Source organism: Bos taurus, chromosome 6, assembly GCF_002263795.3.
Source record: "Bos taurus isolate L1 Dominette 01449 registration number 42190680 breed Hereford chromosome 6, ARS-UCD2.0, whole genome shotgun sequence".
Classification (NCBI taxonomy): Eukaryota; Metazoa; Chordata; class Mammalia; order Artiodactyla; family Bovidae; genus Bos; species Bos taurus.
The window spans coordinates 26,616,788-26,641,612 of NC_037333.1; the positions used below are offsets into that span (position 1 = coordinate 26,616,788).

The 24,825-nt window shown below is 35.8% G+C and overlaps 1 protein-coding gene across 4 annotated transcripts in view; it reads left to right on the forward strand.

Moving 5' to 3' along the window:
* The window catches only part of STPG2 (sperm tail PG-rich repeat containing 2), a 636,117-nt gene that overhangs the window by 239,815 nt on the left and 371,477 nt on the right, over nucleotides 1-24,825 (forward strand). For all 4 annotated transcript variants that reach the window (XM_059887727.1, XM_059887728.1, XM_024993522.2 and 1 more), the window contains one exon: nucleotides 13,043-13,202. In XM_059887727.1, the coding sequence (XP_059743710.1) occupies nucleotides 13,043-13,202 (160 nt within the window). The remainder of the gene's footprint in view (nucleotides 1-13,042; nucleotides 13,203-24,825) is intronic.

Genomic DNA, 24,825 nt, shown 5'->3' on the forward strand with positions numbered 1-24,825 from the left:
TGAATGCTTCTGGTGGATGTGTGTCATGTTTTAGTACGATAACTTAGTTGCTGTTGGAATGCCAATGATTTGAGACTGGAAGACCTAAAGGTTAAAGAGGCAGTTATTACAGTTGTCAAGCAGTATTTTGGAGCCCTTACCAGGATCTTTTTGGTAGTAAAGGAAAGAGAGCGTTGATTTTTAGATATAGGAGAGAAGGGTGAAATGACAGACCGCTTTCTGTTTTCAGGCCTGGCTACATAAAGAATTGTTGTAGGCAGGTGAGAAAGGATAGATGATTGGGTAGTTGCGGAAGGAAAGAAAATGAATTTTATCTTAAGGCTATCTGAGAATAATGAAGTGGAAATGTACAGCAAACAATTGGAAATTTGTGACTTAAGCATGACGAGTTGTATAGTATTATGTTGGAGAAATTAGTTGAAGTTAATGGTTTTATTGCCAACATGATTTTGCCCATCAGCATTTTTTTTTTTTTCTTTACTGGGTTTTGAAGTATCATAGTGTAGCTGACAATTCTACTTTCTTTCATAAAACAGCATTAGGATAAAAGGTCTTTTTCACTGTGCTGGGAGATTACAGAAAATGAAATCCATGTTTCCTGTTTTTGATGATCACAATTACATTATATTACATCTGTATTAAAATACTTTTCTTTCTAAAATAGCATTCCTTTCTAAGTCATATATTTAAAGAAGTGTATGTTTAGAATGGTGAATATTAGGAATGCTGAAAAAAGGCAGGGGTAACATGTTTGTAATTATAATTTACAATATACAGAACAAAGATAATTTGATTATCATCTGAAATGCCTTTCTTTTCTATAAAGCCAAAATGAAATAACTTGGATAAACATATTGGTAAATTGCTTTAATCAAAGTTTTCTGCATATTCAGGCAAACTTCACTACATTTATATGGTCTATAAAATTTTCACTGTATATATTTGATTAAAGATTTTGATTTGATGCTTTGATTGAAAGTATCCTTGAAATTTTCTTAACACACTTCACTAATATGACAAGCTTCATCATAAAAGAACCCCTGAGTTCTTAATAATTATATATTTGAAATTTTAAAATAGAATTTTAGAATCTTAGACCAGAATTTTAGACCAGAATATACCTAGCTAGAAATAACAGCTAGAACAAGTTGTCCCAAAACATAAAGTTAATTTTAGCCCAAATCATAGTTGATTAGTGATTTATTATTTTACCTAGCTTTGTGTGTGTGCGTGCGGTATATATGTATACATATATACCTTACAGAAAGCGAAAATGGAAGAACATTTGTTTTATATCTTGCAAGAAATAGTTCGTGTCCAATTGCCTAGAATGTTAACTCTTGTTGTAGTGTGTGTGAATTTGTTACCTAGTTATCATTCTTAGAGCTGTTGTGTATCACTGTGGACTCAACCTGCTGGTCAGAGTTTGTCTTCTAAGTAAAGGAAAACTGAAATTCCACTCTGCCTCTGTGGCTCTGCCCCTATTCATGTTGCCCTTCCTGAGGGTCTCATTTTTCCTCCCTGCAAGTCCTACCCTTTACAAAATTTCAGCTTACTCTTTAGCTTCCTATGCTGTTTGGGTTCAAAACTTGACAAATATCTGAGAAAGAGGCTTGTATTTGTTGCCAGCCCATACAATAGTGTGACTTTGGCTCCTATGCATCAGGAGGCTGCACATTTTATTCTGTCTCTTTAGCCCAGACTTCTGTTCTTTTGCTTGCTCCAGCACTCAGCAAATAGTCCATTGTAAAGAACCATAATGAGTTTGTTCTCTCCTGATCTTCAGTCCCTTATGCTAGACTTTGTGTCCTTTGAAAGCTCCACTAGTTCCTCTTTCCGGTAGAATAACCTGGCTGCCTATGAAAAACCTAATCTTTAGCTCTTGCCTTGATTTGGTAAATGCCCATATAGGAGAAAGCAGCTTGTAATGTAAACCACATTAGAAGGGCTTTCCCCATTTTTGAATTTAGTACATAAAATTAAGTGTGCTTCCACAGATTTCTTATATTTTTAAAATTATAATTTTAACATTTTACAATTTTTAAAAGGTAATGATGGCTTATCAAAACCTACTCATTGGTGGAAATGTTTGAATAGCAACTTTAATTACAAATCAAACATGTTAAGACAAATTGCAATTTAGAGATAAGCTTCACATCTTAAAAAATTTAATTTGCCAGAATAATATGATAATTAAAAATTTTTTATCACAGCTCCACTAATATATACAATAATATTGGCGTAACTACAGGGGAAAGCAGACAAATTTAAAAACAAAGGTAACTTATTTGTCTGTATAGATCTATCTTTAAAAGACAGAATAGAGTTCATCACCTTGTGATTTTACTGATTAGGACAAAATGAGAAAAGGCAAAAACAACAAGTATAAACAATGTAGATAAGGATATTTCTGCATGTTCTTGAAGTAATACAAAAATTTTTAAATAAATTTGAAAACTTAGGACAACAATAGACAATGGTCCTTACTGTAGAAAAATGGAATCCAGAGTTAATATATTATCTAAAATATATGTTTTTCAGCCAAAACTTATTAGATATGTAAATATTAGGTAAGTATTTTTCAAACTCAGAGGGAGAAAACAGTTGAGACACTTTGGTAAGATTAAACATTGTGTTTAACAGATGAAGACTTCAAAGTAGCTATCATAAATATATTCAAAGACTCAAGGGAACTTCAGTTCAGTACAGTTGCTAGTCGTGTCTGACTCTTTGCAACCCAGTGGACTGAAGCATTCCAGGCCTCCCTGTCCATCACCAACTCCCGGAGTTTACTCAAATTCATGTCCATTGATTCAGTGATGCCAGGCAACCATCTCATCCTCTGTCATCCCCATCTCCTCTTGCCATCAATGTTTCCCTGCATCAGGGTCTTTTCAAATGAGTCCGTTATTTGCATCACGTGGCCAAAGTACTGGAGTTTCAGCTTCAGTGTCAGTCCTTCCAGTGAATATTCAGGACTGATTTCCTTTATGATGGACTGGTTGGATCTTCTTGCAGTCCAAGGGACTCTCAAGAGTCTTCTCCAACACCACAGTTCAAAAGCATCAATTCTTCAGCACTCAGCTTTCCTTATAGTCCAACTCTCACATCCATACATGACTACTGGAAAAACCATAGCCTGACTAGATGGACCTTTGTTGGCAAAGTTATGTTTCTGGTTTTTAATACGCTATCTGGATTGGTCATGAATTTCTTTCAAGGAGTAAGTGTCCTTTAATTTCATGGCTGCGGTGACTGTCTACAGTGAATTTGGAGCCCAAGAAAATAAAGTTTGCCACTGTTTCCCCATCTTTTTGCCACGAAGTGATGGGACCAGATGCCATGATCTTAGTTTTCTGAATGCTGAGCATTAAGCCAACTTTTTCACTCTCCTCTCTCATTTTCATCAAGAGTCTCTTCAGTTCTTCTTTAAATTTTGCCATAAGGGTGGTATCATCTACATATCTGAAGTTATTGATATTTCTCCCAGCAATCTTGATTCCAGCTTATGCTTCATCCAGCCCAGCATTTCACATGATGTGCTCTACATATAAGTTAAATAAGCAGGGTGACAATATGCAGCCTTGATGTACTCCTTGATGTACAAGGAGTTCATGCAGCCTTGATGTACTCCTTGATGTACAAGGAGTTCATGATCTGACCCACAGTCAGCTCCTGGTCTTGATTTTACTGACTGTACAGGTTTCTCCATCTTTGGCTGCAAATAATATAATCAATCTGATTTTGATATTGACCATCCCGTGATGTCCATGTTAAAATCTTCTCTTGTGTTGTTGGAAGAGGGTGTTTTCTATGACCAGTGCATTCTCTTGACAAAACTCTATTAGCCTTTGCCTTGCTTCATTCTGTACTCCAAGGCCAAATTTTCCTGTTACTCCAGGTATTTCTTGATTTCCTACTTTTGCATTCCAGTCCCCTGTAATGAAAAGGACATCTTTTTGGGGTATTAGTTCTAGAAGGTCTTGTAGGTCTTCATAGACCCATTCAACTTCAGCTTCTTCAGAATTACTGGTTGGGGCACAGACTTGGATTACTGTGATACTGAATAATTTGCCATGGAAACGAACAGAGATCATTCTGTCATTTTTGAGATTGCCTCCAAGTGCTGCATTTCAGAATCTTTTGTTGACTATGTTGGCTACTCCATTTCTTCTAAGGGATTCTTGCCCACAGTAGTAGATATCATGGTCATCTGAGTTAAATTCACCCATTCCAGTCCATTTTAGTTCACTGATTCCTCAAATGTCGACGTTCTGTCTTGCCATCTCCTGTTTGCTCCCAATTTGCCTTGATTCATGGACCTAACATTCCAGATTCCTATTCAATATTGCTCTTTACAGCATCGGACTTTGCTTCTATCACCAGTACATCCAGAACTGGGCGTTGTTTTTACTTTGGCTATGTCTCGTCATTCTTTCTGGAGTTATTTCTCCACTGATCTCCAGTAGCATATTGGGCACCTACCGAGCTGGGGAGTTCATCTTTCAGTGTCCTATCTTTTTGCCTTTTCATACCGTTCATGGGGTTCTCATGGCAAGAATACTGAAGTGGTTTGCCATTCCCTTCTCCAGTGGACCACATTTTGTCAGAACTCTCCACCATGACCTGTTTGTATTGGGTTGCCCTACAGGGCATGGCTCATAGTTTCATTGAGTTAAACAATGCTATGGTCCGTGTGATCAGATTGGTTTGTTTTCTGTGATTGTGGTTTTCAGTCTTTCTGTCCTCTTTAAGCAGGATAAGAGGCTTATGGAAGCTTTTTGATGGGAGAGACTTACTGAGAGGGAAACTGGGCCTTGTTCTGATTGGCAGGGCCATGCTCAGAAAATCTGTAACCCAATTTTCTGATGATGGGTGGGGCTGTGTTCCTTCCCTGTTATTTACCTGGGACCAAATTATGGTGGCAAGAAGAGGTGGCAAGAATACACAGAAGAACTGTACAAAAAAGATCTTCATGACCCAGATAATCACGATGGTGTGATCACTCATTTAGAATCAGACATCCTGGAATGTGAAGTCAAGTGGGCCTTAGAAAGCATCACTACAAACAAAGCTAGTGGAGGTGATGGAATTCCAGTTGAGCTATTTCAAATCCTAAAAGATCATTCTATGAAAGCACTGCCCTCAATATGCCAGCAAATTTGGAAAACTCAGCAGTGGCCACAGGACTGGAAAAGGTCAGTTTTCATTCCAATCCCAAAGAAAGGCAATGCCAAAGAATGCTCAAACTACTGCACATTTGCACTCATCTCACACACTAGTAAAGTAATGCTCAAAGTTCTCCAAGCCAGGCTTCAGCAATACGTGAACCGTGAACTTCCTGATGTTCAGGCTGGTTTTAGAAAAGGCAGAGGAACCAGAGATCAAATTGCCAACATTCACTGGATCATGGAAAAAGCAAGAGAGTTCCAGAAAAGCATCTATTTCTGCTTTATTGACTATGCCAAAGCCTTTGACTGTGTGGATCACAATAAACTGTGGAAAATTCTGAAAGAGATGGGAATACCAGACCACCTGACCTGCCTCTTGAGAAATCTGTATGCTGGTCAGGAAGCAACAGTTAGAACTGGACATGGAGCAACAAGCTGGTTCCACATTGGGAAAGGAGTATGTCAAGGCTGTATATTGTCACCCTGCTTATTTAACTTATACGCAGAGTACATCATGAGAAGCGCTGGACTGGAAGAAGCTCAAGCTGGAATCAAGATTGCCGGGAGAAATATCAATAACCTCAGATATGCAGATGACACCACCCTTATGGCAGAAAGTGAAGAGGAACTCAAAAGCCTCTTGATGAAAGTGAAAGTGGAGAGTGAAAAAGTTGGCTTAAAGCTCAACATTCAGAAAACAAAGATCATGGCATCCAGTCCCATCACTTCATGAGAAATAGATGGGGAAACAGTGGAAACAGTGTCAGACTTTTTTTGGGGGGGCTCCCAAATCACTGTAGATGGTGACTGCAGCCATGAAATTAAAAGACACTTACCTCTTGGGAAGAAAGTTATGACCAACCTAGATAGCATATTCAAAAGCAGAGACATTACTTTGCCAACAAAGGTCCATCTAGTCAAGGCTATGGTTTTTCCTGTGGTCATGTATGGATGTGAGAGTTGGACTGTGAAGAAGGCTGAGGGCCGAAGAATTGATGCTTTAGAACTGTGGTGTTGGTGAAGACTCTTGAGAGTCCCTTGGGCTTCAAGGAGATGCAACTAGCCCATTCTGAAGGAGATCAGCCCTGGGATTTCTTTGGAAGGACTGATGCTAAAGCTGAAACTCCAGTACTTTGGCCACCTCATGTGAAGAGTTGACACATTGGAAAAGACTCTGATGCTGGGAGGGATTGGGGGCAGGAGGAGACGAGGACGACAGAGGATGAGATGGCTGGATGGCATTACTGACTCAATGAACGTGAGTCTGAGTGAACTCCGGGAGTTGGTGATGGACAGGGAGGCTTGGCGTGCTGCCATTCATGGGGTGGCAAGGAGTCAGACACGACTGAGTGACTGAACTGAACTGATTGAAACTTTGGTGGAGGTAATATGATAAGGAAAGTGAAAGTGAAATCGTTCAGTCGTGTCCGACTCTTTGCGACCCCATGGACTGTAGCCTACCAGTCTCCTCAGTCTATGGGATTTTCCAGGCAAGAATACTGGAGTACGTTGCCATTTCCTTCTCCAGGGGATCTTCCCAACCCAGGGATCAAATCTGCGTCTCCTGCATTGCAGGCAGATGCTTTACCATCTGAGCCACCAGGGAATATGATAATGGGTCCTCCTTAGAAGATCCCATGCATATACTGCTACACTCAGTGCCCCCAACCCTGCAGCAGGCCACCACTGACCCACGCCTCCACTGGAGACCCCTGGACACTCCCGGGAAAGTATGGGTCAGTCTCTTGTGGGGTCAAGGGAACTTCAGTTTAGATAATTAAAGTAAATATACTGAGTTAGACAGTAGGGAATATCAGTACAAAATAGAAACAAGCATGCAAGCAAGCAAAAGAACCAAAAAAGAATTCTAGAATTATAAAGGACAAAAATGTAAATGAAAATTGATCAATGCGACTTAATAGCAGATTTGATATAACAGAAGACAAAATCAGTGAACTCAATAAAATATAGCTCAACAGAAATCATTGAATGTGAAGAAAAAAACTGAACAAAATGAGAAGTTTCAGAAATCTTTGGGTCAGTGTCACATTTTCCAGCATATATGAAATGATAGTCTCAGGAGGAGAGTTGAGAAAGAAAGGGGCAAAAAAAAGTTTGAAGAAAAGATAGCTGAAAGCTTTTCCAGAATTAATGAAAAACATGAATATACAAGTCCAGGAAGTTTGGTGAACTGTTAAGAAATATATTTATAAAGAGAATCTGCTCTTAGGCATACAAAGTCAAATGGCTGGAAGCCAAAAACAAAAAGAACATCTTAAAAGTGAAAAATAGTTTACTACATACAGTGGAAATAATATGATTATGAATCTCTTATCAGAAATAGTAGAGGCCCAGAATCAGTGAGTGTTAGTCATTCAGTCATGTCCAACTCTTTGTGACCCCATGGACTGTAGCCTGCCAGGCTCCTCTGTCCATGGGATTCTCCAGGTGAGAATACTGGAGTGGGTGGCCATTCCCTTCTCTAGGGGATTTTCCTGATTCAGGGATTGGACCAGTGCCTCCTGTGTCTCCTGCACTGACGGCAGATTCTTTACCATCTGAACCACCAGGGAAGCCCCCCACATCAGTGAAATGACATGTTAAATGCCAGGAGAAAAATAAGTGAATCAAGAATTCTCTAGCCAGTATAAGCATCACTAAAAAATGAAACGTGAAATAAAGACTTCCTCAAATCTGTAAACCATAGCATGGTAAAAGGAAAATTCATTCTGAGGCTAACTCAGGTTCAGTCTTTGTTCATAGTGTACTACATCTTAGGAGTCAACTTTGTGATTAAATGCTCCATATCTTGCTGGGGCTGAAGATTTAAATGTTGGTATTTGGTAATCAGAGATTTTAAAGATCAAAGCATACCTGCAGTTTAATATGTCCAAGATTAGAGAGTTTATGAAATTTCACATGTCAAAATGGCAGGGAACAAGGATCGGAAAAATTGAATTTTGAAATGAACTGGTCTTTGAGGCTTCAGGTCAGATCAGATCAGTCACTCAGTCGTGTCCGACTCTTTGCGACCCCATGAATCACAGCACACCAGGCCTCCCTGTCCATCACCAACTCCCGGAGTTCACTCAGACTCACGTCCATCAAGTCAGTGATGCCATCCAGCCATCTCATCCTCTGTTGTCCCCTTCTCCTCTTGCCCCCAATCCCTCCCAGCATCAGAGTCTTTTCCAATGAGTCAACTCTTCGCATGAGGTGGCCAAAGTACTGGAGTTTCAGCTTTAGTATCATTCCTTCCAAAGAAATCCCAGGGCTGATCTCCTTCAGAATGGGCTTCAGGTCAGTTAGGATTTTAAGTGGTTAAGAATTCTGGACATGGGGAATTAGGGCCTTCGATTTTTAATTTTTTTGTTTTGTTGGTTGTTTGGGGCTTAAAATGCTAGGAACTTTCCTTTTAAATGTCCTATTGGTATTTCTCTGCAGGAAATGGAAATATCATTGAGGGTTTCATGTAGTCTCACAACTAATGGAAATAATAATGCTAATAATAATGATGGCAGTGAAAACAAACTGTAGTTCTTGTTATGTATCAAGCATGTTGATCTGAACAAATAGATTGCTGCATGTTTCTCTAGCAAAGATGTCTTTATTTGAGATCAGCAGAGAATGACAATTTGGTGTCTGCAAACATGGTGTATGTGTGTGTGCTCAGTCACTTCAGTTGTGGCTGACTCTTTGTGATCTTATGGACTGTAGCCTACCAAGGCCCATTTCCTAGGATTATCCTGGCAAGAATACTGGAGTGGGTTGCCATGCCCTCCTCTAGGGGATCTTCCCAATCCAGGGATCAAACCTGTGCCTCCTGCATTCCAGGTGGATTCTTTACCACTGAACCACCTGGGAAGTCCCTGCAACCATGGTGAGTCATGTGCAAGTCCCTGCAGGGCAAGGGAAGGAGAACATTTTTGCAGAGATGAAAAGGAAGTTGGGAGGGCTATAGAAAACAGAGTCCAGGGTATTTCATTGGCTGAGTTCTTGCCAGGAAAGAAGAGGGTATTTCTTCCTGTAGGGCTTTACTATCATCCCAGGGTATGAGAGCTCCCTCTTCTGATCTTCTGACTATAATTAATTGAGGTTTTTGTTCATTAATGCTTTAATAGATACCATTCTAAGAATTTTGCATACATCAATTATTTTAATTCTATTATAATTTATGTCATTTTTAGATAGGACCCTGGCTTTCCAGGTGAAGAAGTCAAAACACCTTAGAATTTAATTTGCGTTAAAACATAACTTTTATTTCATCAGACATTTATGGCGTTTGCCCTCAGTCTCTATTTGCGTCTTTCAGTTTGTCCTCCCACTGTTGCCTCTGGGAAGTGAACATAACTGCAAGCACTGCCAAGGCCATCACTGGAATAGATTTTTTTTAAATTCACTTTATTTAAGCTAAAAAAATAACCTCTAAAATGGAATATTTAATGTTCTCTATTTTTTTTTTTAATAACTGCCAGTTGAAAAGCTGGCATTTGAGTTTATGGCTTAAACTCATGTCCTAGGTTTTAAAAATTAGACCAGGAAGATGAGAGTCAAGTAGTTTTAGCTTTTGTGCTGGGACTCAGATTGTACTGCAAAACATGTGGGATATTCCAAACACAGGAACAGGATTCAAATACTGGGTAAAAAAAAGACATGAGAAATGTCTATTATATCCACTCATCAAATGCCTTCCCTATTTTCTGTGATGAATAAAGGATCACCAACAGAAATTTGATGATTTTACCTATACATACTATTTCCCCCTGAAATGGTGTATAAAATACAAAATATAGGTAGTGTTGTTGCTCTTTTTTTAAAAAAGTTACTTTATTTTTATTGAAGGATAATTGCTTTACAGAATTTTGCTATTTTCTGTCAAACCTCAACATGAATCAGCCATAAGTATACATATATCCTCTCCCTTTTGAAACTCCCTCCCATCTCCCTCCCCATTCCACCCCTCTAGGTTGATGCAGAGCCCATGTTTGAGTTTCCTGAGCCATACAGCAAATTCTCAATGGCTATCTATTTTGCATATAGTAATGTAAATTTCCATGTTACTGTTTCCATACATCTCACCCTCTCCATTATTGCTCTTAGACAGGCTTTCAGATTTGTCTTACTAATCCTAGGAATTAATTAATGAATGCCTAGAAAACTTGCCTGACATATTAATCTCTTAGATTAAATGAGAGTTGAAGATGAGTAAGAACAGCCTAGAAACATCAGTAAAGGACACAATTAGGGAATAAGACTTTATATTTTTGGGCTCCAAAGTCACCACAGATGGTGACTGCAGCCATGAAATTAAAAGATGCTTACTCCTTGGAAGAAAAGCTATGACCAACCTAGACAGCATATTAAAAAGCAGAGACATTACGTTGCCAGCAAAAGTCTGTCTAGTCAAAGCTATGGTTTTTCCAGTAGTCATGTATGGATGTGAGAGTTGAACTGTAAAGAAAGCTGAGCACCAAAGAATTGATGCTTTTGAACTGTGGTGTTGGAGAAGATTCTTGAGAGTCCTTTGGACAGCAAGGAGATCCAACCCGTCCATCCTAAAGGAAATCAGTCCTGAATATTCATTGGAAGGACTGATGCTAAAGCTGAAGCTCCAGTACTTTGACCACCTGATGCAAAGAACCGACTCATTGGAAAAGACCTTGATGCTAGGAAGCATTGATGGAAGGGGGAGAAGGGGACGACAGAGGATGAGATGGTTGGATGGAATCACGGACTCAATGGACATGAGTTTGAGTAAACTCTGGGAGTTTGGTTATGGACAGGGAGGCCTGGCATGCTGTGGTCCATGGGGTCACAAACAGTCGGACACGACTGAGTGACTGACCTGAACTGAACAGCTTTTGATAAAATGAAAATGTGTAGTATAATCAAGATCTTTGTAAAGTTTTCCTAAATACACAGAGTACTTTGTATATGAATGGTTTCTGTGTGTTTTTGTGCTCTTTTATGCTTTGCTTTCACATACCACAGAGGCAGTCCTGAAAGATCTCAAAGTCATCTGTGGAGCTATTTTACTACCATTTATCCTCAGCCTACTTTTACTAAATATACTCCTAGTGTAGACAAGAAAGAAACAGTAATTGACATTTCTCAGTTGACTCATAGATTGTGGAGTTTGTGTTTGATGGAATTGCGTGTAAGAATCTCCTCCACCAGTCATGATCCGTGCTTTTACCTTATTTAGTGATTCTTTGGAAGTGGGAGATCATACTGTGGGCCTGTGCATGAAGGTGATGATCATAGGGATTTAAGGATCAAAGAAAGTACGTTTTATAAAGTATGGCTCCTAGATGGACTTCAAAAGTATGCTTTCTCAGTATCCAAATGTGTTTGACTTATTTGAAACATTAAAAATAAACTCTTTTCTGTTTGCCTATACTTTGATTGTTCAGTCTTGTTTTCTACATTGAAATTAGCTTTTGTAGAATAGTAAGGTTGTATATTAGATATTCAGTCATGTCCAACTGTTTGCAACCTCATGCACTGTCGCCTGCCAGGTTCCTCTGTCCATGGAATTCTCCAGGCAACAGTACTGGAGTAGGTAGACATTCCCTTCTCCAGGAAATCTTCCCTATCCAGGGATTGAACCCAGGTCTCCTGCATTGCTGGCAGATTCTTTACCATCTGAACCACCAGGGAATAGTAAGATTAGCAAACCCATTTGTAGATTCAGGGACCAATCTAAGTATTTGTTTTAACTAATTTAAACCTCACAGCAACTCAGTGACATAGAATATAAGTTCTGTCGTTTTCCCACTTACAGATGAAGACACTGGGAATTACAGAGGTTAAGTAGCTTGGTTAGGGTCCTACAGCAAGTAAGAAGCAAATATTTGGAACCAAAAACGTCTAGTGCTAGAACCTCCACCCTTAGCCACAAGACGAGTCTCCTGCCTGCCTGAAAATTATTAAAACTTAAAAAATATTATCTTTGTACATAAAACAGATGAACAGATTTGTTATATATAAAACATTATTTTTTGAAATTATTTGAAGAAAATGAGTTTTAAGAGTTTTCATTGAGGTAATTAGCTAATGGTTTGTAGGCATTAATTGTGTAACAAATATATAATATTTTTATTTTGTTTAGATTATTATAGTTATTAACATCCATGTGGTTTATGTTGATTAAAAATGTTAATATAACTGTAGAGCATGTTAAGAGCCATAAGTGATGAAAGGGGGAAGCCTTTTAACCTAATTGAAATCTATTAAAATGAAATAAGCAGTCTCATTTGTAGGATAAGTAAAGTATGCTCACATAGGATGGTAAAGCAGGAATAGTTTTGCTACTTAAAAAGATAAATAATCAGTGTTCTATAAAAAATTTGATTTTTATTGTGAAATTTGAAAATTAGAGTTTGATGTATATTATGAAGGGCTTCCCAGTGGCTCAGTGGTAAAGAATTCACATGCAATGCAGGAGATGTGAGTTGGATCCCTGGGTCCAGAAGATCCTATGGAGAAGGCCATGACAACACATGACAACTCCAGTATTCTTGCCTGGGAAATCCTATGGATGAGGAGCTTGGTGATCTATAGTCCATGTGATTGCAGAGTCAGACACGATTTAGCGACTAAACAACAATAACAACTATATTATGAAGACTAATTTTTTAAGAATGTGAATCTGTACTTCATGATTCTGTTCATATTAATTTTTTGTGAGTCAGTTTATAGTTCGTTTAGGAGAGGATAATTTAGGGATACTCTTTTAAATTTCTATTTTTAATAATGAAGTAAAAGTTTTGTATTTTTCTACGTATGTCATTTTATAGTGTGAACATCTATGCTACATCTTTCTGGAAATTTCCTATATGTTTATGCTGGTTCATTGAAATCTGTTTCAGGGTGTTCCAGCACCAGGTGCCTATGATGTTCAAAAATCATATGAGATGTCTCAAATTCAACATAAATACATGCCACCTCGTACTTTTGTGGCTAGAATAAAACATGCCTCCTTTCTTAGCACAACACCTCGGTGCCTGGACAAAGTGGATGATGGGCCAGGTAAGTAAAGATTGTCTTTTTAAAGATATGAGGAAAAAAATCTAAGGTTTCCTTATTAAAATAGATAATTGTAAATATATGTTTACATTTACCATGTCTCTTTTAAGTTTGCAGGACAAAAAATAAAAAAAACAAAAAACAAAAAACAACCTAAATCTGCTTATTTAGTGAAAGATGTTAGATTTTTTTCAACTGTACGGTTTGTTTGGAATTTTATATCTTTTAATTTTTCCAAAGACAATTTTACTAATTTTACTACAGCTAATAAGTCATCTCCTATTAGAGAAAAAAACGAACTCTAAATATGCTATATTATTAGAGGAGAAATAACTACTGATTTGGAAAATCAGTCATATACAAGGTATATATCTTGTACATATCATGCCAGTCTTATGGAATTATTTAAATTTTCCTCAAGTATTAAGAAAGCAACTATTTAAAAGCTAAATGTTTTTATCAGGGCTTGAAATACCAAAAGGAATTTTGATTTTTAGAATTGCAATTAGTTCAGCTACTAGTAATTACATTTTTGTACTAAAATATAATGAAATAGCTTTTCTTGGTAATGAAAATGAATTGGTAAGTCTATTTCATACCAGAGTGCTAAAGAATCAGAACATGAGTTTTCAACAGTAATTTACAAATGTATTGCCAATAAATAATCAAACTATTGTAATGAATCTTTATGAGACTATAAAAAGAAAAAAATGAAATAGAATAGAGAAAATTAAGAGATTTTAAAGAAGAATCAAACAGGAGAATATGATGGGTCAAACAAATAAGAATACTTGGGAAACCCTGAAATCCCCAGAGGCTTGCTTTATTTTTCACTTTCAAGAATCAGGTATATTACCAACTTACAGGTCCATTTGAAGTCCAAATTTAGCTTTCCTTAGTTTCTTTTTCACCTTTTGAGTTATTGTGCCATTGTATATTTTGTCAGGTTTTAGCTTTGTTTGAAATATCAGTAGAATTCAATTACCTTTACTGTGTCCATAACCACACTCAATATATGGTCACCCAGAAATGTTTTAGGGAAATTAATTCTTTGAAGTCGAGGTATCATCACTGTCACCAAGACCAAGAACAATCAATCAAGTAACAGATATCTATTCCAGAGTCCCTTAAAGTAGATTAGATTGGTTTTCATATTTTCTGAAGATTTTTTTCCTTTGCTTTTACTCTCATCTCCATAAAGTGTATTATAGATAGAATGCATAGTAAGAGTTTGAGTTAAGTTCCAGAATTGGAATATGACTTTTCATTACTTCAATATTTAGCCTCAGGCAAGTAAACTGTTTCATTAGTTTCTATTTTACAAAATTGAGATAATACTTGCCACCTACTTGACTCTCATGAGAATATGAAAGATTAATAAAACTATACTTCAAAGTCATTTTCAGAATATTTGAATCTCCTAGAAGTATAAAATCTTATTATAATATGAAACATGTTTCTTCTTAGTGCCAAGCCAGCAATAGCTTCTGAAAGAATTTGGGATAGGGAAATATCTTCATTATGAAGACAATTATTATTTGGAAGTCAAAGACATATGGGCTGTCAGCGTCACTATACAACTGTAGATTAGCTAGTTAACTAAATGAAAAGAGTTTATCACAATAAGCCAATACTTCATTAAGTTTGCCATCCTGCATCTTAAAGTAGCCTACAATTCAAATAAATGATAGCAGATATCCCACATGCCTCTATAATCAACACATTCGAAAAAATATATGCATTTCTGAAGCTATTACCTGATGCCATGATTATGAAATTTGATTTCCTCTGACACAATGTAGATACTGTAATATTATAGAATGATTCATTTTTTTGAACTTAATCTTAAAATATATAGTCCAAAATATGTCTCTTACATATATTTAATAGGTAACCAGGGCCAATTCAATTAATATCCATACCTTGTTTTGGTAATTGAAGATTAACTTCTGTTTGTCCTGTTACATTGATTTAATCTAGAAAAATAAGTCAGGTGTGTATCAACTCTCTGAATAGGTTCATCTTATTTTGTTGATTTTTGTTTAGGCTAGATTTTTTATCGACCAATATGACAAGCAGTTCTTAATTCTATAATAAGAATAGCCCATTTATATTTATAGTTCTTAATACCATTTAACTTTTGTTGGGGACAACTAGTATGTTAAATCTTTAGGCTTTTGTTTTAAATCATTGGTATATGATCAAAAGGTACAATGATAGTAATTCTGTTGGTTATATGTTTTGTGTCAACGTTTATCCCAAGAATGATATTCTTTCTTATCATATCTTCTTAGAAAAAGAGTGGGTTTTTTTTAATCCCTAATATTTGTCATTTAAATCTTAGTAATTGTTTTACCTTAATACCAGTGATAAGAGCCATTTGGGTTTTATGTCAAATTATTTATCAGCCAGATAAAATTATTTTCTGTTACTATATATGTGTATTTGTATACATTTGGAACTATAAGACTGAGTTAATTTATAGAGCCTGATATTCATGTTTCTTCCTTGAGTCATGACATTGGCAAGAAGAATTGAGTGCTTTGCCTTACAGAACTTAAAGAACATGTACCTATAATAGAATAATAGGCAAGTTAAAAATTTATTACTGTCTGATATTTGTAGGTAAAAGTGGTAAGAACTGAGATTGATAAATGACATAATATGAGTTTGGTTGACATATGAATAGTATTCTTGGGACTCACAAACTTATAGGATATTCAATCACTGAACATTCTATAGCTGTGTATTTATTTCAAATTATTTTAGAACTTTTATTAACACTATGGAAGTGATTTTGTTTTATTCAAATGAAGTCTTTTCTTTGAAGTTATTCAAGAAGGATAAAACTCATTTTCATTAGTCTAAATTAAAGGAGAAGTAGTATAGTTGCAGTCAGTATACTGTATACCATTAAATGTTGTGTAACCAATAAAAACACATTTGAATCATTTAATGAGGAAGTTATTAAATGAGGTGTATCACATTATAAAGCAATCTACTCTTACACACCACGTTTTAATTCAGGGATATGTAAATGACTTTGTGATTAATCCAGTTCAGGTAAAGTAAAATTGTTAAGTGTAAAGAGAATTAAACATTATTTTTTCTCTCATATTTAACCTGTTTTTGGACATTTGGAGGAGGAAAATACTCAGCAAATTTAAAAAGAAAATGAATGAAAACATTGAGAATGTGGAAATTTGGGGACTCTTGTATCACAGTGGAAGTATAAGTTGATGTCAGTGATTCTAAAGGACAAGCTGGCAGAATGTTTCAAATATACATCCCATTTAACCTTAACATTCTACTTCTGTGATTCCTCTGTGAAGTAATTGATAATATGCCTGAAGTTTTACACATCAAGTATATTCATCCAAGAATACTAAAAATGAAAAGTTTTAAATATATTAAATGAAAGAAAATAGGTAATTCTGATGTAAAAGCTGAATAGAGTCCTATGAAAAATTTTAAAATGGTATATATCATTTAAACCTGATAATAGGATAGGATTAATTTGATCAGTCATTCAACAAATATGTACCAAGAGCCTCTTACATATTAAGCACTGTTCCAGGGACTTGTGATAGAGCCGTGAACAAGATGTAAACATTGTTTCATGGAGCAAAACTTTAGGCGTGAGACATTTAATAAATAAATGAATAAATAGATCAATAGGTTGATAAATGAGGGAAGGAAAAGAAAGAATACAAGATGGTTATACATGCTATGGAGAAAAATGAGAAAAAAGGAAGAATGGGAGTTCATTGTGGGTTCTGCATCAGTTTAAAAAGTGTTATCAGTGAAGAGCTTACTTGGAAAATAATATGTGATTAAACAACCTTAGGCTCATGAAAGATTTTGTTTTGCTTTTCAATTTTTGCTTTCTCTATATGAACATACACTGTTTTATAGTAAGTAAAAATGATTTAAAATTGTAATAAAACAATTGAAATTTAAAGCATAATTTTAATTAAAATCAATGTTTAAGTGAATAATAGATTAAACAATACATAGTATAAATATAACACTTGTAAGCTGAACATAACAGATACTGAGACTGTTTTTATATAGAAAGCATAGATCATTTCTAATGAAAACAGTGTGATTTATGTATCACATTCCTATGGGAAATTATTTTAGGAAACAAATATAATTCATCTTTGAAGTTAATTGAACACATCCCATGAAGATGTTTTTGTTCACTTTTTTAATAAATATAAGTGGTACCTTTGATATAAAAATCAGTGTAGTGTGAAAACTAATTATTTATTCTATTTTCTCAGTCGTTTGTAATATTATAGCTTCAGAAATACTAAAGAGTTTGTCAAAATGCAGTTCATCCCACTTGCTGAGTGCTGTTGCAATAAACATGTAATTTTTTGGCTTGTTGTTCTATAGCTTCCAGAAATGCTTTTGGGCTCTGAAAATGCAGTATAATTCTGAGTATAGGCAAAAATTGATCAGATCAATATTGGAAACTTGCTGATTTTATATCATTATTAAAAATAGTGAAATTTTATTACTGAAAGTAAGATAACTTTATTTGATTTGCTTTCAAATTGTTTTGTTTCTTTGGGTACTTCATATATCAGGTAAATTCTTATTTATATACAATTTGAGAAAGATCAATTTATTTACTAGGTGTATCTTAAAGGTAAAATTACCCTGTATGTAGTATACAGAAAATGAATTTTCTGAGTCATTCACTTTTTGTATACTAAAGAATCTTTGAAGACAATGGAAAAAGCTTTATTTGAGGAGAAATTAACTATGTTGGGGGAGGGGAAGAAAGGACTGATGCAAAATATTTTAGAACACAAAGGTTAACAGAATCAAAATCTGAAATAGAATGGTAGCCTTAAAGCAGAAAATGGACTTTGTTTATTTAGGTGCAAGGTAAGATGTAAAGAATAACTGAAAATATATAGATTTTATATATAGAGATAATACAAGTATAACTCTTTTTTTGTACTTTGCATTATTGCACTTTACTGATACAGCTTTTTTTTAAAAAAAAAATAAACTGATGCTCTGTGGCCACCCTGTTGAGCAAGTCTATCCACACCATTTTTCTAACAGCATTTCTCACTTCCTGTCTCTGTGTCACATTTTGGTAATTCTCACAATATTTCAAGATTTTAATTATTATTATATTTGTTATGGTGACTTGTAGTCTGTGATCTTTGATATTACTGTTTTAATTGCTTGGGGACATCATGAACTACACCCATATAAGATGGCAAACTTAGCTGGTAAATGTCATGTGTGTTCTGACTGCTCCATCAACTTGTAATTCCCTCTCTCACTCTTTCAGGCCTCCCTATTCTTTGATACGTAACAATATGGAAATCAGGCCAATTAATAACCCTAAAATAGCCTATAAGTGTTCAAGTGAAAGGAAATGTTACATCCCTCACTTTAAATCAAAAGCTAGAAATGATCAGGTTTAGTGAGAAAGGCATGTTTGAAAGCTGAGATAGGCTGATATGATATAATATTGTTGCCTATAATCACTGTGCTATGCCTTAAATCTCTATGACTTATTAGTTTTAAGTTGCGTACCCTTAAATAACCCTTTAATAAATAAGAGGAGAGAACATCTCTCCTCTTATCCCATTCCCAGTCCCTAGTCACCACCATTTTACTCTTTTTTTGGAGTTTGACTTTAGATTTCCACATGTAAGTGATATCAATACAGTATTTTTCTTTCTCTCTCTGACTTATCTTAGTATAATGTCATTGAAGTCCATCTATGTTATTATTTCAATTGGCAAGATTTCCTTCTTTCTTGTAGTTGAACAATATTCTATTGTTTGTGTGTGGCATGGGCCACATCGCCTATATCTTTACCTTTTCATGAGCACTTAAGGTTGTATCCCTATCTTGGCTAATGTGAATAGTACTGCAATAAATATGGGAGTGCTTGTATCTCTTCAATAGTGCAGCTGCTCTTTATACAGATTTCTTAAACACAGAACGTGACATTACAAAGCATTCAACATGTGCAGTATATAATAGCAAGCTTGGAAAGTACATAGTGGCAAATCCTCATGGAATCTAAAATAAGTATAATAAATGATGAATTTATAATTGCATATATATCTTTGTAGTAGATCAAAGCACTATGTGTTCAAAATTTTTTCACATTTCATCTGTAACAACAAAATATTTTGCTTATTAAATGATATGGTGACTTCAAGGAAAAAACAACTGTTTCACAAATTTATATAATCCTCAGTTATAATTCATGAAGATGTTCAGCTTCAGTGAGTGAACTGAAAGTTGCTCAATCGTATCCAATTGTTTGTGACCCCATGGACTGTAGCCCACCAGGCTCTTCTGTCCATGAAATTCTCTAGGCCAGAATACTGGAGTGGATAGCCTTTCCTTTCTCCAGAGGATCTTCCCAGCATAGGGATCGAATCAGGGTCTCCTGAATCACAGGCGGATTCTTTACCAACTGAGCTCTCAGGGAAGCCCTTGGACCTTCAAATCTGAATGAAGCTAATCAAATTAAATCTTAACAAAAATGTGTGAAAATATAATACAACTCTAAGTGGTCAGCCTTGCCTTCTAATGGAAGAAGTTGTCTCAATAGTTAGGAGGCTTCTTATCACTGGAGGTCTCTATTCATGAACTGAATGACTTAACTTTCAGGAATGCTTTGGGATAGATTTCTGCAGAGTGGGAAGTTGGATCTGAGAAACTTTAAGCCCCCCACCCCTTTGCACTGTGTCCAAGTCTAATAATTCTCTAAATTATGAGCAGGCAGCTAGCATAAGGGCTTCCCAGGTGGTGCAGTGGTAAACAATCCACCTGCCGATGCAAGAGACGCAAGAGATGCAGCTTCAACCCTTGGGTTGAGAAGATCCCCTGGAATAGGAAATGGCAACCCACTCTAGTATTCTTGCTAGAAAATCCCATGGAAGAGGAGTCCAGTGGGCTACAGTCCATGGGGTCACAAAGAGTTAGACATGGCTAAGCACGTGCATGAATGTGGCTAGTATACAAGAATGTAAATTATACAAGAATGTAAATTATATTGTGATTGTAATACAAGAATGTAAATATTATATAAATTATACAAGATTATAAATTATTTTTTTCAAGATTATAAATTATAATGTGATTATAATGAGATTATTTATGAAGGAAATTTAAATTTATAGAGAATAAGGGTAAATAATACCATCTCTAATCTGTATTCAAAATTTTAGGACTTTTTCCCTAAAGACATCATATTAAATATTTCATTTTCACCTATATAATATAGGTCTAATTCCATTTTTGTCACTAATGTCACTGATAATAGTAGGTCTTGAATAGGAATCACTTTTAGCAAGAACAGTAATTTATCAACACTTCATAGTGTCAACAGACACTTTTCAGAATACTTTGTGTGTATTAACTAGTTTAATTTTCACAACAATCCTGTAGTTACCACACTCTACAGAAAAAGTAACCAAATCTTAGTTTATGTTACTTGCCTAAACTCTTACATTTCGAAGATAGCAGGCATTCAAATATAAGATGTTGGCACATGGACCTGTGCTTTTAACTGCTGTTTTCTAAGTATAGTTTTAATTAATAAATTGACATTAAATTTATAAATCCTTTTGTTATGAGCCTGATTAGAATGAATTCTTTCTCATTCCTTGGGGTTTTTATATGCCTGTATATATACATATATAAATGATCAAATAGAACATATAAAGATGAGTCAGTTGTAAGATAGAGACTCTATTAATAGTATGAGGTAGGTCAGTCCCTAGGCAATAATTTAACTTGACTTTATAAACAGAGTTTCTGAGGATGACATGCAGCCCCCTGATACAGTTTTAAGTGTAGACATGATCTTCATTTCCTGGTACCTTTTGCATTCCTTTGTATATAAGGGAAATGTGTTTATAACTGAAGGATGAAGGAAGATCTCAGGGGAGAAGAGGATTAGAAGAAAAGCAGAAGAAAATGAAATGTATGATAATGCATCTGTTCTCAATATGCTTCTTGGACCAGGTTTTAGTTCCTATGGCAAGAGGAGTAAGAACTAGAAATGAGATTTTCATGAAAGATAGGTAAGATCTGGAATAAAGGCATTTCTAGAAAGATTTAAAAAGCAACATGAGACTCTAGGTCCAAGCAGTATTGCTTTAGGGACCAAAATGTGATAAAATGTCGACGTGTTGTTGAAGACACCCTTCTCCTTCAGGGAATCCTATTTCATTAGGATGGGAAGGTCGAGCAGGATCTACATTGTTAACAAGCACCCAGACTAAGTCTAATGCAAGTGAGTTAGGATTTATCATTTCTCAATGTGTCACAGTTATCTTATTTAGGATTCGTCATATGTTTTCTTAAGTCATCCATAATTTTGAGTTATTTTCTAATTATTGAGTATGGAATTCTTACCCATATCTGTAGGTCCCAGCTCAAGCTAACAAAATGAGAGTGTTCCTATTCATTCTATTTGTTTTCCTGTATACTTCCCCCTTGGGCCTTAAGACAAACTGAAGCAATACCAAGAAACTTAATATATCAATATTAAACCAGGTTCTCCAGAAACAGACCCAGAGATAAGAATTAAAATTATTTATTAAGGAGGTATCTATGAGAAATTGGTAAAAGATTGGGAAAAACAGGAATTGGAAGGGGTGGAAGCCCAGCAGAAATGCAGTCTATGGCAAAGTCCTACAGAGGGAAGCCTAAGTTTAGCCTGATCACCAAGGGAATAGGGGTCTTCCCTGGTGGCTCAGACGGTAAAGCATCTGCCGGCATTGCGGGAGACCTGGGTTCGATCCCTGAGTTGGGAAGAGCCCCGGGAGAAGGAAATGGCAACCCACTCCAGTATTCTGGCCTGGAAAATTCCATGGACAGAAGAGCCTGGTGGGCTACAGCCCACTGGGTCGCAAAGAGTTGGACACGACTGTGAGCGACTTTCACTTCACTTCAGTAAGTTCTTACATTATGATAGACATCACGATAATCACTTTGAAAGCAAGGCCTAATTTGAGACTCCAAGGGGATACTTGCAATGCAAGCTATACCTAAAAGCTGTCCTGTTCAGAAACAAAAGTACTGACACTTTCATACTTGTATATCTATCAGCCATTGATTAAGGGCTGCCTTGGGGGCACATAAAATCCCATGTACATCTGAATCTCTGAGCTTATAGGCAAACTGGGCTCCTGACAGCATTCTTCTGAAAAACAGCCATAGATGCTGGCTGCTGTAAGAAAAAGTACACAGTAGTTGGAAATGTGTAAAATGTACTAACAACAATCTGAGAAATCTGGACAGAGCACTGACATTATCAGCTTACCTGAAGTTTTTTTAATTTTTATTTTTATTTTCATTGACTTAACTGTCTTTTTATCATCAGGTTTTTTTAAAAGTTATTTTTAATTGGAGGATAATTGCTTTACAATGTTGTGTTGGTTTCTCCCATACAACGTGAGTATACATATATCTCCTCCCTCTTGAGCCTACCTCCTCTGTCCCATCCCACCCCTCTAGATCATCACACAGCACTGGGCTGAGATCCCTGTGTTATATAGCAACTTCAACTAGCTATCTCTTATATGCATGATTGTGTATATACATCAGTGCTACCTTGTCAGTTTGTCCCACCCTCTCCTTCCCCCTCTGTGTAAAAAATCAACAAATATTGTAAGGTTGTACTCTGGCCATCCACTGTGCTGGATACAATGATTTTGGAAATGCAAAAGGAAATTCAATTTAATCGAATATTTGTAAGCTGAGTTAATTCACAATTTATCTTTTTTAAGGCTTTTTTTTTTTTTTTTTTTTTTTAGGACTGGACCTTTAAAGGAATTTAACAAAATGCACCTTAGAAAGTCCAAAATTAATAACCTAAGCATGGGGGTTGGTAGACTAATCCATTGATTGATATTTAAGATAAATATAAAAAGTATTTATGTTATTCCATTTTATCAGAATACTGTAAGTTACCAAAGTAAAGCAAATTATGTCAGCAAAAGTAAAGCAAATTGTACTGGACAGACTTTGCATTTTATGATGCCAATTATTTGATATGATTCTTTCCTTCTTCCATTAATGGATTCATTCTTCCAATAAATGTAGTGAGCAGCTAATTTGCGCCAGGCAGTAACTGAATTTCTGAAAGTAAATAGAAAAAAGATATTTCCTGCATTGTGTGTGTGTGTTTGTGTGTGTGTGTGTGCATGTGCTCACGTAAGCATGCTCAGTCATGTCTGACTCTGCAATGCCATGGACTGGGATTTTTCAGGCAAGAGTACTGTAGTGGGTTGCCATTTCCTACTCCAGGGGGTCTTTCCAACTCAGAAATCCAAACCCACATCTCCTGTGTTGGCAGGTGGATTCTTTCCCACTGTGCCATTAATAGAGTTTAAAATATAAGCTTTTCAAAGGTAATATGGTGGCACAGTGGTAAAGAATCTTCTTGCCAGTGCAGGAGACATGAGTTCAATCCCTGGGTTGGAAAGATCCCCTGGAGAAGAAAATGGCAACCTACTCTAATATTCTTGCCCAGGGAATCCCATGAACAGAGGAGCCTAGTGGGCTATAAAACATGGGGTTGCAAAGAGTCAGACATGACTTAGCTACTGAAGTACAACAAACAACATGCAATTATAGTTTATATTTTATAATTTTGTAATTTTAAGTCATGTTTATCATTAATTTTTAAATATTTGAGTTACTTTTTTTGTATTCATTAGAACATAAGTAAAAATATTTTCTAAAATGAATTTAATAAAAAGCACACACTTGTACTCACCATGAAAAACAAAATATATTGGTTTTAAATATCAATAATGCATTATATGTCCATAAGGGCTACTATATCCTGTTACTATTTTTGTTTCTTTATGAGCTAATATTTATATGTTGTGATAATTAAACAGTGTATTTGTTGTTCTTTCTTGAACACATTCTATTGAAAGTAACTTGATGTACTAGGATAAAAATAAACTCTAGATTCTGACAGAATGCATTCTAATTGGGGCTTATTTATGAGCTAAATGACCCTAAGCAAGTATCTCACTTTTCCCTTCCTATTCCTTTAAGATGAGCATTCATCTCATTCTTAATGTGACCAATGTAGTCCTTATGTATGAGAAACAAGAGCACCTTTGATTAATTCAGAAACTATGACCAATATCTTTAATTCATGTTTCTTTTTTCTTTTTTTTGTGAAGATTTTGTTTGGTCTTCATGCTATATTTCATTTCAGTTTTATTTATTTATTTTTTACTTTACAATATTGTATTGGTTTTGCTGTACATTGACATGCATCTGCTATGGGTGTACATGTGTTCCCCATCCTGAATCCTCCTCCCACCTCTCTCCCTATCCCATTCCTCTGGGTCATCCCAGTGCACCAGCCCTGAGCAATCTGTATCATGCATTGAACCTGGACTGGTGATTTGTTTCACATGTGATAATTTACATGTTTCAATGTCATTCTCTCATATCATCCAACCCTCGCCCTCTCCCACAGAGTCCAAAAGACTGTTCTATACATCTGTGTCTCTTTTGCTGTCTCAAATACAGGGTTGTCTTTACCATCTTTCTAAATTCCATATATATATATATGTTAGTATACTGTATTGGTGTTTTCCTT